Source organism: Spinacia oleracea, chromosome 4, assembly GCF_020520425.1.
Source record: "Spinacia oleracea cultivar Varoflay chromosome 4, BTI_SOV_V1, whole genome shotgun sequence".
NCBI classification, from domain to species: domain Eukaryota; kingdom Viridiplantae; phylum Streptophyta; class Magnoliopsida; order Caryophyllales; family Amaranthaceae; genus Spinacia; species Spinacia oleracea.
In genome coordinates, this window is record NC_079490.1 from 11,082,245 (window position 1) to 11,100,816 (window position 18,572).

The 18,572-nt window shown below is 38.5% G+C and overlaps 1 protein-coding gene and 1 long non-coding RNA gene across 2 annotated transcripts; both read right to left on the reverse strand.

Moving 5' to 3' along the window:
- Positions 1 to 43: 43 nt before the first annotated feature.
- On the reverse strand, positions 44 to 2,343 carry LOC110800408 (uncharacterized). Its single transcript, XR_002536622.2, has 3 exons — positions 2,275 to 2,343; positions 2,123 to 2,176; positions 44 to 399 (listed from the first exon to the last, which is right to left on the reverse strand). It is a non-coding gene; the product is annotated as an uncharacterized lncRNA (long non-coding RNA).
- Positions 2,344 to 4,977: 2,634 nt separating this feature from the next.
- LOC130459487 (uncharacterized) lies at positions 4,978 to 7,285 on the reverse strand. Its single transcript, XM_056826882.1, has 2 exons — positions 5,893 to 7,285; positions 4,978 to 5,605 (listed from the first exon to the last, which is right to left on the reverse strand). Exons 1-2 carry the CDS (start codon positions 7,037 to 7,039, stop codon positions 5,571 to 5,573), a joined length of 1,182 nt encoding a protein of 393 aa, XP_056682860.1. The 5' UTR covers positions 7,040 to 7,285; the 3' UTR covers positions 4,978 to 5,570.
- Positions 7,286 to 18,572: the final 11,287 nt, after the last annotated feature.

Here is an 18,572-nt window from a genome sequence, read left to right on the forward strand (position 1 = left end):
TATCTATAAACATGCTACTAGCTATGAAACTAAAGTGGCAAAATAGAAGAAGGTGAATTTGTAATTATATGCAATAGCCCGTATAAACGTACTTACATAATTAACTGATTATATGACAACGGAAGACTAACCAGGACCATCGAGCTATTACTTGGTGGGTTTTAGACAAAAGTAGATATGCTTGAAGAAAAAAAAAACACTAATTATTACATCACAAGATCTTCATCTACATAATTACTACTAAAAGTTGTCATACACATCAAAATACCAAATATATCATAGGAAATATACGTCTTTTCCCAAGTGCAACAAGGTAGATACAAAATACACATTCACCACAAATGGGTCACCCTTAAACCACCTCAAAATACATGCTTCACCTGCACATTCACTCAGAAACTGCCCTCACCAAGACAGGTTCCAAAGAGAAAGGACAAAAAGAAAAAAAAAAAAGAAAAAAAAAAACAAGACACAATCAGCAAGCTGAGTACACAAGGTTTGTTAAATAAATTAATAAAAGAATAAAGTATAACAAAAGAACTATGGTAGTCGAAAGAATTCTAAGTAAAGGAATTGCTTTCAAACATTCTTTTCCTGAGTAGTAAATAAAGACATTTAATTAGTACTAGTGAAGGTTAGCCATAAGCTTCCTAAGACCCAATTTGGCTCATGTACAAGTTGCTTGACTTTTGGGACCCAGTTGGCCACCTTAACCATTATTTTAGGTGGGAAAGTGAACAAGAATAGAGAGTGGTCACCGGAAACCAACTGCCTCTAAACAGTGGGGGTCGTCACCCTCCGATTCGCCATTATGCTTGCAAGACTAATCAGGACGTCCTTCGGAAGCTACGAGTATTTAACTCGCCTGCAAAATGGCCGCTACGAGTATTTAACTCGCCTGCAAAATGGAAGCTACGAGTGTTTAACTCGCCTGCAAATGGCAGCTACAAGTGTCATACTTGCCTGCAATAAGTTGTGCTTCACTGTTGTTGACGGCTTATTTTCCCCTTTTAATAAATACTTTCCGTAACTCATAAGTCTACTCCCTTTCCATGTCGATTTAAGTTAAATATCTCACATACTAGTTCATTTTACCCAAAGAAAAGAAGTAAATAATAATAATAATAGTAATAACAATAATAATAATACAAAACGCTATCTCACATTAGTAGTTTAATGAAGCTCTCCATTCAAAAGAATGAGAGTAAGGTTTTATAACTAAAAAAAAATAAAAAATAATCATTAAGTTTCTATTAACTAACTCCCTTGAGTCACTTGTTCTTACAAAAGAAAATAAGTAGAATGAGTAAACTGAGGTTTCGTAGTTCACAAACTTATTTAAATAATATTCTATATTAAAACTCGTTAAATCGTATATTAGTACGAAAAGTATCTTCATCTTAAGTTTACTTATTTATATCCTTTTTTATTAGAAAGAGAGATAAAATTGAGAATTAATTGGGAATATTTACTTTAAACTTTAAACTAAAAGTTTACTTAAGAGAATAGAAATTCGGCTTGGATTGAACATTGTTGGTTAAAAAAACAACTGATTAATAATTAGTATACTCCCAATTGAAATGTCAACAATATAAATACTTGAATCTAATCCCAAAGAAAACTAAACACTAGTTTGGCAAGGTAGAATTTTCCATCTAATTATTTTACAAATTTCAATCTCGTTTTAAAATACTTATAGGAACGTAATCTGACATAACTCCCTCACCAGAGATCCAAATCAACCCATTCTTGAGCCTAAGTTCAAGAGATTTTCAATACGAACAACTTTTGTGAGATAACATTTTGGCAAAAACTGGCCAGAAAAACCCCGAAATTGCAGTTTACCAAAACTGGTTCAAAGACATACGAATTGGAACAAGAAGAGAAAATATAATGAGTTGAATGTCAACAAAAAAAACCAGCAAGCAAATATGATACACACAATTATAGTTCATGATTCACACAATTATATATTTTCTATTTACCTAACATCATGGCACTCATACTAGATCAGTCATTAACATCACAATACATATACAACACATAATTCTTTTCTAAATCACAATACTTACTCAAAATTTTATAATAAGAAAAACCAAAATAATATATGACTCTTGTGTACCTTAATGATTGCCCAACTCAAGGTAGTTCCTTCTTATTCTTCAGATTAATGGTCCTAATATCACCCAAATGTAATCATATTAGTTTCACTCCCCTTCCTTAAGGAAAGCCCCAAATAAATTCCCAAAGTAAAACCCGAATTACGTTACTTACCCAACTAGTTTCTCCTCCAATCTGGGGTTGTTCCTATGCTTCTTTTATAATCCTCTTGCTTCCTACACTGATAAGATTGTTAGGTTATCAATTTCCTTGATTTGTATTGCTTCACAATTTGTGTTATATAGTACAACATAGCGACGGGATTGCTAGGTCAAATACAATAAATACAAACTCAATCTACAAGGCCCATTACTCAATATATAGGCCTTAATACCTCCCCTCAAGTTGGAGCATGGGGATCACAAATGCCCAACTTGCGAAGTAAACACAAAAACTGGCGCTTGCCCAAAGCTTTTGTAAAAATGTCGGCAAGCTGATTATCTGTAGAAACATGGCTCGTAGTGATGATGCCCTCCTGAATAGCATCTCGAACATAGTGGCAATCAATCTCGATATGTTTCGTGCGTTCGTGAAATACAGGATTCTGAGCAATGTGAAGAGCTGACTTACTGTCACAAAATAAGGCCATGGCTCGAGGGTGATCAACTCCCAGACTACGAAGTAATTCCTTAAGCCATTTCAATTCTGAAGTAATGGTCGCCATAGCACGATACTCCGCCTCTGCAGACGAGCGAGACACAGTATGTTGTTTCTTGGTTTTCCAAGATATAGGTGAGCAACCAAGAAAAACAACCCAACCAGTCAGTGATCGTCGAGTCAATGGACAACTAGCCCAATCAGAGTCACACCAACCAGACAAAGTAAGATCACAGTCAGTCCGTAGCAGAATTCCTTGGCCTGGGCACCCTTTCAAGTAACGCACTGCCCGAATGGCCGCATCCCAATGTTCCTGACGCGGAGCCTGCATGAACTGTGCCAAAATGTGAACCGTGTATGCCAAATCCGGACGAGTGAACGACAAATAGATAAGGCGACCCACAAGCCGCCGATAGGGTTCTGGATCATCTAGGAGATTACCAATAGCAAGGGCGAGAGTATGATTTTGTTCGATGGGAAACCCTGCCGGTTTCGAACCCAATAACCCTGCTTCTGCAATTATATCAAGGGTATATTTTCGCTGGCATAAAAATACCCCCTCTGGACTTCGGGCCACCTCGATGCCAAGGAAATATTTCAGGACGCCCAAATCTTTCATATGAAAACATTCGCCTAAATATTGTTTGAAAGAAGTAATAGCGGAAGAATCATTACCAGAAATAATCAAGTCGTCAACATACACAAGCACATTTAATTAAACAGTGCCCTTAACGAAGGTGAACAACGAGTAATCCGAGTATGATTGAAGGAAACCGTAATTTCGTAAAGATGCAGCTAACTTAGCAAACCAGCACCGTGGTGCTTGCTTCAGACCATAAAGTGACTTTTTCAAACGACATACCATCCCGGGTTTATTCACAGTAAATCCCGGTGGCAATTTCATGTACACTTCCTCATCAAGATCACCATGCAAAAAAGCGTTGTGAACATCCATCTGATGTAATTCCCAATTCTTTGCTGCAGCTACGGCAAGAAAAGCGCGAACAGTGACCATTTTAGCCACCGGTGCGAACGTCTCATTATAATCAATTCCCTCAACTTGGTGATTCCCAAAAATGACTAAGCGCGCTTTGAGGCGCTCAATATCTCCATTTGCATGAAATTTGATCTTATAAACCGATTTGCATCCAAGAGCTTTCTTTCCAGGAGGTAATTCTTCCATAACCCAAGTTTCATTGTCTTCCAGTGCTCCAATTTCTTTCTGCATTGCTTCCCTCCACCCAGCATCCTTCATTGCCTCATTGAACGTCTTAGGTTCAAGACCTGCTAATACAGCTGCAAGAAATATACGGTGTCGCATAGAAAATTTATCACAATTCACAAAATGTGCTATAGGATAAGGAGTACCTGGGGGGCCAATAGAGGATGTTGAACGGGTGGACGGACTCGTTGCTTTTACAGTGTGTGTGACATAATTCTTGAGAAGCACAGAAGGTCGTTTGAGACGGAAACCCTTACCCAAACCAATCGGACCATCCTCACACAAAGTATCAACACTCAAATCTGTATTAGAGCTTTGGACCTCCTGTTGGGTTGCAATAGGCGAGACTGCAGCCTGTTGGGCCGCGGAATAGCTAGCTGGCCCAGTAGAAGGAGACTGCAAGGATGTTGGCAAGAAAATAGGAGAGGGGTCTTGGGCCAGGCCTGGAGCTGAAACACAAGGAGTGTCAGCGTGCTCCACTGCTGGGCCGCGGGTAGGGGATGCATCCCACACCTCAGTTGTGGGCTCTGCTGTTTCAATTGCATTTTGATCCAAAATAAGTTCCAAGTCATCCAGGAAAGGAACATCAACATACCCATTGTCAGTGTTCACCAAATTGTCATCCCCAATTAACGCAGCATTATTAAGAGCAAATGGAAATTCATTTTCGTGGAATTTAACGTCACGAGATACAAAGATGTCAGATGTTTCCATGTCGTACAATTTCCACCCTTTCTTGCCATTAGGATAGCCAACAAATGCACATTTTCGACTCCGAGAAGCAAATTTATGGCCCTTTGATTTTTGATTATATGCGTAACATAAACAACCGAAAATACGGAGATGATCTAATTCGGGTTCTTTGCCAAAGAGAACCTCAAATGGAGTTTTATTATGCAATATGCCTGAAGGAGTGCGATTAATTAAATAAACGGCGCCTAAAATGCATTCACCCCAAAGAGATATAGGGAGATTACCCTCAAACATCAAGGCTCTGCCAACATTCAAAATATGTTGGTGTTTCCGTTCTACCCGCCCATTCTGTTGAGGAGTACCAACACACGAGGTTTGAAAAATAATTCCATTTTCATTAAAATAATCCAACATGCATTTGAATTCCGTGCCATTATCACTTCGAACCAATTTAACAGTAGTTTCAAATTGACGTTCAATCATGGAAAAAAAAGAACGAAAAGCTTTATAAACTTCTGTTTTTGAATGTAGTAAATACACCCAAACTGCTCTAGAAAAATCATCGACTAATGTCAAAAAATAATGCGCACCACTAGTGGAAGGTATAGAGTTACGCCCCCACAGATCACAATGTATCAATTCAAATATTCTATTGGCTTTGCTATCACTAACTGGAAAACTATCACGATGTTGTTTAGCTTGCGGACAAACATCACATGCTTTATTCAATTTCTTCATAATATTACTAGAACAATTCTTAATTGCAGGAACTAACTTGAGAACTCTATCAGACGGATGCCCCAGACGACGATGCCATAGCTCAAATGTAGACACTCCAGGAACGGTCACCGCACACACTGTAGGAACTTCCCGAAAATAATAGAGTCCATCTTTCCGTTCACCGGCTCCAATCAGGCTCCCCGAACGTTGGTCCTGTATAGCACATAAAGTGTTAGTGAATTGAATAAAACAGTGAGAAGAATCAATCAATTGCGACACCGATATTAAATTGCAATTTAATGTAGGAACATATAAAACATTATCAAGGGTTATTTTTCCGGAGAGAACTGCACGACCCTCCTTTGTGGCAGTAACAAGAGAGCCGTCTGGCAAACCAACGGGGGAAGCAATAATAGAGTTAATGTCGATCAAACGGGAGGCATCACCGGTAACATGACGAGACGCACCCGTATCTATAATCCACGAAACAGTAGACTCACCTGTCATTTTGTCCAACTGTGCATTATTATTGTTGGAGTTTTTATTGTTGAGGGAGGTACTGTTGAGCATATTAATGATTGTCCTTACTTGCTCAGGAGTATAATCAGCAAAAGTGGTAACATTACCACTCTCAGTCACGCCCAAAGCATTACTCTCCCCTACATTGGTAGTAGAAATTGCATTAGCTCTCGCGGGTATACCTCCGCGACTGCGAGCTGCCGTCACGGGCACAACACCACCTGTAGACGACCCAGCCTTTGCACGACGTTGCTTCATCTCATCGTACCACTCCGGGTATCCGTGAAGCTTGAAACACGTACTGTTGTCATGTCCATTGCGCTTGCAACGAGTGCAGTTCAGTTGGGATTTGTCGGACCTCTCATAGCGAGCCTTGGGACGTTGCTCGGCCTGTAACGCAAAGATAGATTGCGTGTGAACTTGTTCTTTCGCAGCATTGGACAAAGCAATTCCCCTTGAGCGTTCTTCTTGCTCAAATGCTAGGTAGGCTTCATCTAATGTTGGCAAAGGAGTCCTGGATAAGAGGTTCGTACGTACCGTTGCATAGAGATCATCATCTACCCCAATTAAAAACTGATGCAAGATCTCCTCATCTCTGTCCTCTTGCAATTTCCCAACCATATTACAGGAGCAGTTACCACATTCACAAGAGCGTAAAGGCTTGAATTGCACCAAATCGTCATACAAACCCGTCAAAGTCGTGTAGTATTCTTCAATTGTCATCCCCTTGACTTGCTTGCACGCAACAATCTCACCACGTAGCTGCTGCAGACGAGGACCATTTGCAATACCATATTTCTTGGCTAAGTAATCCCACAATTTCTTAGCATTGTCATGATAGGGAATAGAAGTAGCAATCTTGGGCTCCATGCCCTTCAACATCCATGAGACGAGCATAGAATTAACCGTTACCCAGTCGAGTTGCTTCTTCTTCTCCATAGGTTGTGTGATTGTTCCATCAACAAACACAAATTTTCGGCGCGATTGTAGCGAGAGCTGCATAGCCCTAGCCCATGCCATGTAGTTAATACCACCCCGTAACAATACATGGGTGATAATAAGCCCCGGTTGATCTCCAGAACTTAGGTAATACGGAGACGCGGGATCGATTTTACCGTCGTTGTCCATGAGAATTTGTTAGCAATCAACGCTGGTGAAGCTTCAAACTCTACTGGAAACGGCGTTTGAAAGGAATGAAAGTAATAGACGAGGAAAAACAAAATTTTTGAGATGATAGGGTTTGCTAGGCTGCTAGCTCCGATACCATGATAAGATTGTTAGGTTATCAATTTCCTTGATTTGTATTGCTTCACAATTTGTGTTATATAGTACAACATAGCGACGGGATTGCTAGGTCAAATACAATAAATACAAACTCAATCTACAAGGCCCATTACTCAATATATAGGCCTTAATATACACCTAGTATAAACACCAAAGATTAATGGGGTTTAGTTGCATGTCAATTTAGTTGAAGATAGATTGAAGAAATTTTAGAGAGAAAGGGTGGTTGCTCACTATGGTGTTGTTGTTGCTCCTGGTGTTTTTCGGGTGACAAAAACAAGAGGGAAGGAGTAATGCCTTCTTAATTTATTTGGGTTTTATAAGTGGTCCATTTAATTACTACATTGTCATTAAGTTCCATCTATAACTAAGGTTACATGCCCAATCATAATCCCACAACCGCTTACTCTTATAATTACGTATATAGGAAAACCTTAAATTCCATAAAAATTTAAAGTTAAATAATAGTTATAACAATAATTATACTAATTTCATAATAATTGTTCGAGTGGACACCAAAATCAATAGCAGATTTAGGCAAGCTATTACACACTACCCCCCTTTAAGAAAGTTTCGTCTCGAAACGTTTAAATATGTACCTTAGAAAAGATGCGGGTATCGACTTCTCATATCAGATTCTTTCTCCCACGTAGCCTCCTCCACCCTATGATTTGACCATAAAACCTTTACCAACGGTATAGATTTATTCCTCAAGTTCTTGTCCCTTCGATCCAAAATCCGCAAAGGTTTTAACAGGCACAACATCAAAACTGTTAAATTTCTTTAACACTTTTTCCACATAGTGAGATTGAGACAAAGAGAAACCATTACTAGTTTTGGTGACTTTAACACCCAAGATCACATCAGTTTCACCCATGTCTTTCATTTCAAATTGAGAGGATAGAAACCTTTTGGTTTCATTAATAGCATCAATATGTGTACCAAAAATCAACATATCATCTACATATAAGCAGACAATAACACAATCAGAACCAAACATTTTTGAGTACACACAAGCATCAGCACGGTTCACAATGAATCCAAAACTTAAAATAGTTTTATGAAACTTTTCGTACCATTGTTTTGGAGCTTGTTTCAAACCATATAAAGACTTCTTTAACTTACAAACTTTATGTTCCTGTCCTGGAACTACAAAACCAGGAGGTTGAACCATATAAATTTCTTCTTCTAAGTCGTCATTCAAGAAAGCAGTTTTTAGATCCATTTGATGCACAATTAACTTATAACTTGAAGCTAAAGCAAGTAAAGCACGAATAGTGGCGATCTTAGTTACTGGTGAGTAAGTATAAAAGAAATCAACACCAAATTTTTGTGTGAAACCTTTAATTACAAGTCTTGCTTTGTATCTGTCAACTGCACCATCAGTTTTTCTTTTCCTTTTAAAAATCCATTTACAACCAATGGCTTTACTACCTTTAGGTAATTCAACTAATTCCCATGTATGATTAGACATGATGGACTCTATTTCACTATTAACCGCCTCTTTCCAAAAACTAGCATCAATTGAACTCATGGCCTCATCAAAAGTTTTAGGCTCATCATCAAACAAGTGAAGAAATACAACTAACTCATCTGTTTCATCCACATTATTGAGTTCAGACAAAAACACAGTCAAAAAATCAGGACCATAGCTAGTTTCAGTTCGACGCCTTTTGCTTTTCCTAGGTTCTACAACATCAGTTTGAACAATAGGAGAAGATGAAGGTATAGAAGAAGAAGAGGGAACAAAAGTAGAAACATCATGTGAAGCATCATGGGAATTGTTATGTGAAACAACATTATTCTTTAAAGGGAAAATATGCTCAAAAAATTCAGCATCTCTAGATTCACACATTGACCTATCACTCAAACACATGAACCTATAAGCTGCACTATTTTCAGCATAACCAACAAACACTGCATCAAAAGTTTTTGGACCAATGTTTTCCCGTTTAAAGGAAGGTAAACCAACTTTAGCTAAACACCCCCACACTTTCAAGTATTTTAGGTTGGGTCCATGACCTTTACACAATTCATAAGGGGTTTTGTCTAACTTCTTATGGGGTACTTTGTTCAACACATAATTAGCAGAAAGTACGGCCTCCCCCCACATGTTATCAGGTAAGCCAGAACTAATCAACATTGCATTCATCATTTCCTTAAGGGTTCTATTTTTCCTTTCAGCAATGCCGTTTTGTTGAGGAGTATGGGGAGCACTCAATTCATGAATAATTCCATTTTTCTCACAAAGTTCCTTTAAAAAGGTTGTACCATACTCACCACCCCTATCAGACCTAAACCTTTTAATCTTACGGTCTAATTGATTTTCAACTTCTGCCTTATAAATTAAAAACTTTTGTTCTGCCTCATCTTTGGTCCTTAAAAGGTACACTTTGGTATATCTAGAATGGTCATCTACAAAGGTGATATAATACCGTTTGCCGCCTCTGCTTTCGGTATTCTTAAAATCAGCTAAGTCTGAGTGAATTAATTCAAGCAATTCAATTTGTCTAGAAGTAACTTGTCTAAAGTGAGTTCTAGAATGCTTAGCTTCAACACAAATTTCACACTTATTATGACCATTGCTATTCAGATTAGGAATTAGAGACATTGTTTGCAAACGTTTTAAAGAGCCATAATTAACATGTCCTAATCTACCATGCCAAAGATCAACAGACTCAAGCAAGTAAGCAGAAGAGGTAGTCTTATTCATAACATCAATAACAGATACAGTCTCTAAAATAAACAAACCACCAGACAAATATCCCTTCCCCACAAATTCCCCATTACGAGATAAAACAAGTTTGTCACCCTCAAAAACAAGTTTCACACCAGCTTTGTTTAGGAGAGCACCAGAAATTAAGTTCCTGCGAAGAGAAGGGACATACAGTACATTTTGCAAAGATAAAGATTTTCCAGAATTCAGCTTTAGGAGAATTTTCCCTTTGCCAAGCACCTCAGAACTGCTTGAATTTCCCATAAAGACCTGTTCACCTCCCGTAACTTCTTTGAATTCTGCAAACAGTTCCTTATCTGAACAGAAGTGCTTAGTTGCACCTGTATCAACAATCCATTCAGTTTTATTATCAACTAAATTAATTTCAGAAATTACAGCAGCAATAATTTCATTAGTATCTTCTGCAATATGAGCTTGATTCTTGGTTTGATCCGGTTTCTGGCCATTGCCTGCAACATCCTTGCGGTTGTAGCATTGCCAAGCCTTATGGCCTGACTTACCACAAACATAACAGCCACCAGATCATTTCTCTGACTTCTCATTTTTCTTGAAGTCTCCACCTTTCTTGCTTTGAACACCAAGTTGTTTTGAATTCTGATTCTTCTTCTTGAAGTTTCCAAAATTCTTGTTTTGTTTATTAAACCTGTCAGATTTTGGGAAAGAAGATTCCACAATGTTAGCTTTAACAGAAAGTTCATAAGGAGAAGAGTCCTTATCCTTCAATCGGTTGGCTTCTTCGATCTTCATGTGGCTGACAAGTTCTTCAAGGGACATATCTTTCTTCTTGTGCTTGAGATGATTGCGTTAATTGGACCATGAATCAGGAAGCTTCTTGATCAGAACATTGGCTTGCAGCACCTCACACATCTTCATACCTTCTGCCAGAATGTCAGCAACCAGATTCTCGTACTCATGGACTTGATCCATGATTGGCTTGTCATCAACGATCTTGAACTGTAGCCACTTTCCCGTAGCATACTTCTTTTTTCCAGCATCATCTGTACCATATTTCTTTTCTAACGTCTCCCAAACAGATTTAGCAGATTTGTTATTGATGAAAAGATCAAAAAGAGAGCTACCCATATGACTGAGAAGGTGACCTCTAACGAACTTGTTGTGCTTCTCATACTTAGCGATCCGTTCATCAACATTTGGTGTGGCAGTAGCAGCATCGGATTGTTGAGGACAGTCTTGAAGAAGGACGTAATCAACCTCCAACTACTCAAAAAAAATCAGTAATTTTTGAGACCAAAGTTTGTAATTGGTACCATCGAGAGGTTCCAATTTGGAGAGATCAGGAAGAGTCTTGATGAGAGATGAATCCATAATCAGATTTCACAGTAGGAAAATTTTGCTTCTAAATTGTAGGAAAGAATACTGTAAAATCCGAAAATGTAAATGAAATGTGGGCCGAATATTTGATGTATATAAAGCTGTGACGTGTTATGCAAACACTATCTTAGAAGCAAAATTCGCCCCGACTATGGTGCAATCGTAATAGGCGTTGCCCCCCAAGATTTTACACAGCAATTCGTTTTAACTTGCACTCGAATAAAACGGACTAGGAACTCATAATATGCTCAGAAGAATAGGAGAAGAGAGTTGGAATTTTTCGGTGTCTTCAAAACTGATTCCCCAAAACTGATTATAAAGCAAGCAAAGGTTTATAACCGAAATTAGAATTAAATTGGGCAATTAAACACTTGTAACTGCCAATCAGAATTGATCATGCAATTAACTGCCAATTAAATTGAAAATCAGAATTGATTTGGGAATTAAAACGGAAGCGAAAATCAAGGAACGGAATTAATGCGACCGTTACGGAATGGGCTACGTAACTAAACGGTCTCATAATAACTGGACCGTCAGTTACGACATGGCCCAAAAAGGAGGCCCCACCACACCGCGCATGTGCCACGAACACGAACCGGCCGGACGGACGGCGGCGGCGCGCGTGTGGGGATTCCCTTTCTAGCCCAAACCACTAGGGGAAGCACTTCAAAGTATAAACATTCATTCCCTATATTTAAACAAAAGGAAGAGTTCATTTTCTTCCCATGTGGGACAATCCCCTTTACTTTAAATACTTCCCTTGAAAACCATACATTTAATTTCTATCAATGTGGGACATTTTCACAAATGGTAAAATACTTTCTTTGCATTATTTCCAACAATCCCCCACATATGCAAAGACCCATTTTATTTAAAAGAAAAGAAGAAAAAGACATCTGAGCACTTTTTATGAAGGTTTGATACTTAAATGTTGGTGTCTTTCGATTGAACCAACACATAGTGAAGATTAGGCAATTTCTTTATTGAGAAAGTGAACAAATCTGGAACTATCCCAATCAAGAAATAAACCCAATAACACATACCATACCTTAGATTATTATGAGTTCCGCGATAGCCAAGCAACAACGGCCATTATACTTGGGATGCTCATGAGTGCTCTAGAAAAACTTGCCCAAGTTTTCCATAGAAGGTGGCTAAACCTTCACACTCAAGTAGGTGATTTCATCAAGTCTATCACATAGACCACCCATATCCTGGGATATGAAACCATTAAGAGTTGTTCCTCAACCTCTCAATATACATGCGGTGAATTCATCAAGTCCTTCTCATTAGGACCACCCAGACCCTGGGATATGAACTTCATTAAAAGCTAAGAAGCTTAACCTCACATAAAATGTACAAGTCATAGAAATGGGAAGTGTACACAAATGAGTCTTTCCATGGCTTCGTTAGACCACAAGAAACCTTGTGTGAACAAGGTCGGGTGTCCACCATGAATTCCTCAACTAACAGGCTTAAGCCCCATTCCCCTCGACGTATCAAGGACTAATCTTCTATTTAGTCCCTTGGTTAAAGGATATGCTATATTCCTCTCAGATCTCACAAATTCCATAGTAATTACACCACTCTCTATTAGTGTTCTCACAGATTCATGCCTCACATGAATATGTCTCTTTTTGCCATTATAAGCGCTGTTTTTAGCAACACAAATAGCAGCTTGAGAATCACAATGTAGAGATACAGGTGGAGCAGGACGCCCCCACAATGGAATATCGGCCAATAAATTTCTCAACCACTCCGCCTCTTGCCCGGCCAAGTCCAATGCAATAAATTCGGACTCCATAGTTGACAGGGCAATACAAGTCTGTTTAGAAGACTTCCAAGAGATAGCTCCTCCACATAAAGTAAAAACATATCCACTAGTGGAACTTACCTCATCATTATCAGATACCCAGTTTGCATCACAATAACCTTCTAAAACAGCAGAAAATCCAACATAATGCAAACCCCAATCCATCGTGCCCCTAATGTACTTTAATAACCTCCTAAGAGCATTCCAATGGTCTCTACCGGGGTTATGGGTATACCGACTAAGTCTACTAACTGCATAGGCTATGTCAGGCCGAGTGTAATTCATGAGAAACATTAAACTCCCAATTATTTTAGCATATTCAGATTGAGACACACTATTGCCTTTATTCTTTTTCAAGTGTATGCTAGCATCATAAGGAGTTTTAACAGGCACAACATCAAAACTGTTAAATTTCTTTAACACTTTTTCCACATAGTGAGATTGAGACAAAGAGAAACCATTACTAGTTTTGGTGACTTTAACACCCAAGATCACATCAGTTTCACCCATGTCTTTCATTTCAAATTGAGAGGATAGAAACCTTTTGGTTTCATTAATAGCATCAATATGTGTACCAAAAATCAACATATCATCTACATATAAGCAGACAATAACACAATCAGAATCAAACATTTTTGAGTACACACAAGCATCAGCACGGTTCACAATAAATCCAAAACTTAAAATAGTTTTATGAAACTTTTCGTACCATTGTTTTGGAGCTTGTTTCAAACCATATAAAGACTTCTTTAACTTACAAACTTTATGTTCCTGTCCTGGAACTACAAAACCAGGAGGTTGAACCATATAAATTTCTTCTTCTAAGTCGTCATTCAAGAAAGCAGTTTTTAGATCCATTTGATGCACAATTAACTTATAACTTGAAGCTAAAGCAAGTAAAGCACGAATAGTGGCGATCTTAGTTACTGGTGAGTAAGTATAAAAGAAATCAACACCAAATTTTTGTGTGAAACCTTTAATTACAAGTCTTGCTTTGTACCTGTCAACTGCACCATCAGTTTTTCTTTTCCTTTTAAAAATCCATTTACAACCAATGGCTTTACTACCTTTAGGTAATTCAACTAATTCCCATGTATGATTAGACATGATGGACTCTATTTCACTATTAACCGCCTCTTTCCAAAAACTAGCATCAATTGAACTCATGGCCTCATCAAAAGTTTTAGGCTCATCATCAAACAAGTGAAGAAATACAACTAACTCATCTATTTCATCCACATTATTGAGTTCAGACAAAAACACAGTCAAAAAATCAGGACCATAGCTAGTTTCAGTTCGACGCCTTTTGCTTTTCCTAGGTTCTACAACATCAGTTTGAACAATAGGAGAAGATGAAGGTATAGAAGAAGAAGAGGGAACAAAAGTAGAAACATCATGTGAAGCATCATGGGAATTGTTATGTGAAACAACATTATTCTTTAAAGGGAAAATATGCTCAAAAAATTCAGCATCTCTAGATTCACACATTGACCTATCACTCAAACACATGAACCTATAAGCTGCACTATTTTCAGCATAACCAACAAACACTGCATCAAAAGTTTTTGGACCAATGTTTTCCCGTTTAAAGGAAGGTAAACCAACTTTAGCTAAACACCCCCACACTTTCAAGTATTTTAGGTTGGGTCCATGACCTTTACACAATTCATAAGGGGTTTTGTCTAACTTCTTATGGGGTACTTTGTTCAACACATAATTAGCAGAAAGTACGGCCTCCCCCCACATGTTATCAGGTAAGCCAGAACTAATCAACATTGCATTCATCATTTCCTTAAGGGTTCTATTTTTCCTTTCAGCAATGCCGTTTTGTTGAGGAGTATAGGGAGCACTCAATTCATGAATAATTCCATTTTTCTCACAAAGTTCCTTTAAAAAGGTTGTACCATACTCACCACCCCTTTCAGACCTAAACCTTTTAATCTTACGGTCTAATTGATTTTCAACTTCTGCCTTATAAATTAAAAACTTTTGTTCTGCCTCATCTTTGGTCCTTAAAAGGTACACTTTGGTATATCTAGAATGGTCATCTACAAAGGTGATATAATACCGTTTGCCGCCTCTGCTTTCGGTATTCTTAAAATCAGCTAAGTCTGAGTGAATTAATTCAAGCAATTCAATTTGTCTAGAAGTAACTTGTCTAAAGTGAGTTCTAGAATGCTTAGCTTCAACACAAATTTCACACTTATTATGACCATTGCTATTCAGATTAGGAATTAGAGACATTGTTTGCAAACGTTTTAAAGAGCCATAATTAACATGTCCTAATCTACCATGCCAAAGATCAACAGACTCAAGCAAGTAAGCAGAAGAGGTAGTCTTATTCATAACATCAATAACAGATACAGTCTCTAAAATAAACAAACCACCAGACAAATATCCCTTCCCCACAAATTCCCCATTACGAGATAAAACAAGTTTGTCACCCTCAAAAACAAGTTTCACACCAGCTTTGTTTAGGAGAGCACCAGAAATTAAGTTCCTGCGAAGAGAAGGGATATACAGTACATTTTGCAAAGATAAAGATTTTCCAGAATTCAGCTTTAGGAGAATTTTCCCTTGCCAAGCACCTCAGAACTGCTTGAATTTCCCATAAAGACCTGTTCACCTCCCGTAACTTCTTTGAATTCTGCAAACAGTTCCTTATCTGAACAGAAGTGCTTAGTTGCACCTGTATCAACAATCCATTCAGTTTTATTATCAACTAAATTAATTTCAGAAATTACAGCAGCAATAATTTCATTAGTATCTTCTGCAATATGAGCTTGATTCTTGGTTTGATCCGGTTTCTGGCCATTTCCTACAACATCCTTGCGGTTGTAGCATTGCCAAGCCTTATGGCCTGACTTACCACAAACATAACAGCCACCAGATCCTTTCTCTGACTTCTCATTTTTCTTGAAGTCTCCACCTTTCTTGCTTTGAACACCAAGTTGTTTTGAATTCTGATTCTTCTTCTTGAAGTTTCCAAAATTCTTGTTTTGTTTATTAAACCTGTCAGATTTTGGGAAAGAAGATTCCACAATGTTAGCTTTAACAGAAAATTCATAAGGAGAAGAGTCCTTATCCTTCAATCGGTTGGCTTCTTCGATCTTCATGTGGCTGACCAGTTCTTCAAGGGACATATCTTTCTTCTTGTGCTTGAGATGATTGCGGTAATTGGACCATGAATCAGGAAGCTTCTTGATCAGAACATTGGCTTGCAGCACCTCACACATCTTCATACCTTCTGCCAGAATGTCAGCAACCAGATTCTCGTACTCATGGACTTGATCCATGATTGGCTTGTCATCAAAGATCTTGAACTGTAGCCACTTTCCCGTAGCATACTTCTTTTTTCCAGCATCATCTGTACCATATTTCTTTTCTAACGTCTCCCAAACAGATTTAGCAGATTTGTTATTGATGAAAAGATCAAAAAGAGAGTTACCCATATGACTGAGAAGGTGACCTCTAACGAACTTGTTGTGCTTCTCATACTTAGCGATCCGTTCATCAACATTTGGTGTGGCAGTAGCAGCATCGGATTGTTGAGGACAGTCTTGAAGAAGGACGTAATCAACCTCCAACTACTCAAAAAAAATCAGTAATTTTTGAGACCAACGTTTGTAATTGGTACCATCGAGAGGTTCCAATTTGGAGAGATCAGGAAGAGTCTTGATGAGAGATGAATCCATAATCAGATTTCACAGTAGGAAAATTTTGCTTCTAAATTGTAGGAAAGAATACTGTAAAATCCGAAAATGTAAATGAAATGTGGGCCGAATATTTGATGTATATAAAGTTGTGACGTGTTATGCAAACACTGTCTTAGAAGCAAAATTCGCCCCGACTATGGTGCAATCGTAATAGGCGTTGCCCCCCAAGATTTTACACAGCAATTCGTTTTAACGTGCACTCGAATAAAACGAACTAGGAACTCATAATATGCTCAGAAGAATAGGAGAAGAGAGTTGGAATTTTTCGGTGTCTTCAAAACTGATTCCCCAAAACTGATTATAAAGCAAGCAAAGGTTTGTAACCGAAATTAGAATTAAATTGGGCAATTAAACACTTGTAACTGCCAATCAGAATTGATCATGCAATTAACTGCCAATTAAATTGAAAATCAGAATTGATTTGGGAATTAAAACGGAAGCGAAAATCAAGGAACGGAATTAATGCGACCGTTACGGAATGGGCTACGTAACTAAACGGTCTCATAATAACTGGACCGTCAGTTACGACATGGCCCAAAAAGGAGGCCCCCCCACACCGCGCATGTGCCACGAACACGAACCGGCCGGACGGACGGCGGCGGCGCGCGTGTGGGGATTCCCTTTCTAGCCCAAACCACTAGGGGAAGCACTTCAAAGTATAAACATTCATTCCCTATATTTAAACAAAAGGAAGAGTTCATTTTCTTCCCATGTGGGACAATCCCCTTTACTTTAAATACTTCCCTTGAAAACCATACATTTAATTTCTATCAATGTGGGACATTTTCACAAATGGTAAAATACTTTCTTTGCATTATTTCCAACAACTAGTACGCCGAGGATCTGAGTCGACTCGGTATGAGATCGAGAGGACTTGGTGTAAGACACGGCCGCGGACTTGAGCTCCTCGAGATCTACCTCTTGCTCGCGGAGCCACGTCTCGAAAAACCCACCAAAAACACAATGCCCATTACCCTTAGTAAGGGCATTATTGACTTTTCTTGTATTCGCCTCCTCTTTATCCTTACCCCACGCTTCAACTTTTAGATGAAGCTGAGCAGCGGGGATAAATAATTGGACGGCCTGGATTGGACTTAGGATGTGCACAAAGAGTCTGAGTGTTTTTACAGCCGTAGATCATCCGCCTTGCCGAAAACATCCCTTAACTCACTATGATCATCATCATCATTATGGGCTACAATAAGATCATTTGTTGTCATCACCGAGTCAAACTCAGTAAAACCATTCTCCGTCGGAGGAGCCGTATCAGCAAGAGAATGAGTCAACTCGGCCTCCTCACGAATGGTCTGCCTCTGAAGCTCTCCAACTTGAATGAAATGACTCGGCGAAATGTCTTTAAGTTCGTCCATGTTCACTCCCTTGAGCAACCTATCGAGTCCAACCCCGAGTCGAAACCCGGGTTTGAAGTCTAGGAGGTGGAAGTCCAACATATTTTTACTCATAAATTTCATTTACTTCAAGAATAGACCTTCAAAACCTTATCGTTAATTTTCACAACTGACCAAACAAAAGTGAGGTTAATAATATAAGAAATAAAGGAAACAAAGTAAATCACACAAAGTAAATAAGGATTTTGATTAAACTCCCTTCTTCATATTACTCATAACTCGGTCTCCTTAACGTAGTCTTTAAAACTTCAATTTAATCCATATGAGTTTGTTTGTTGTCTTCATCCATCTTGATTACAAGGAACTGACTTGTTGTGGAGGAATTGGATTTAACCTTTTTCTGTTTTCTTATCCAGTTCCTACTGCGTCT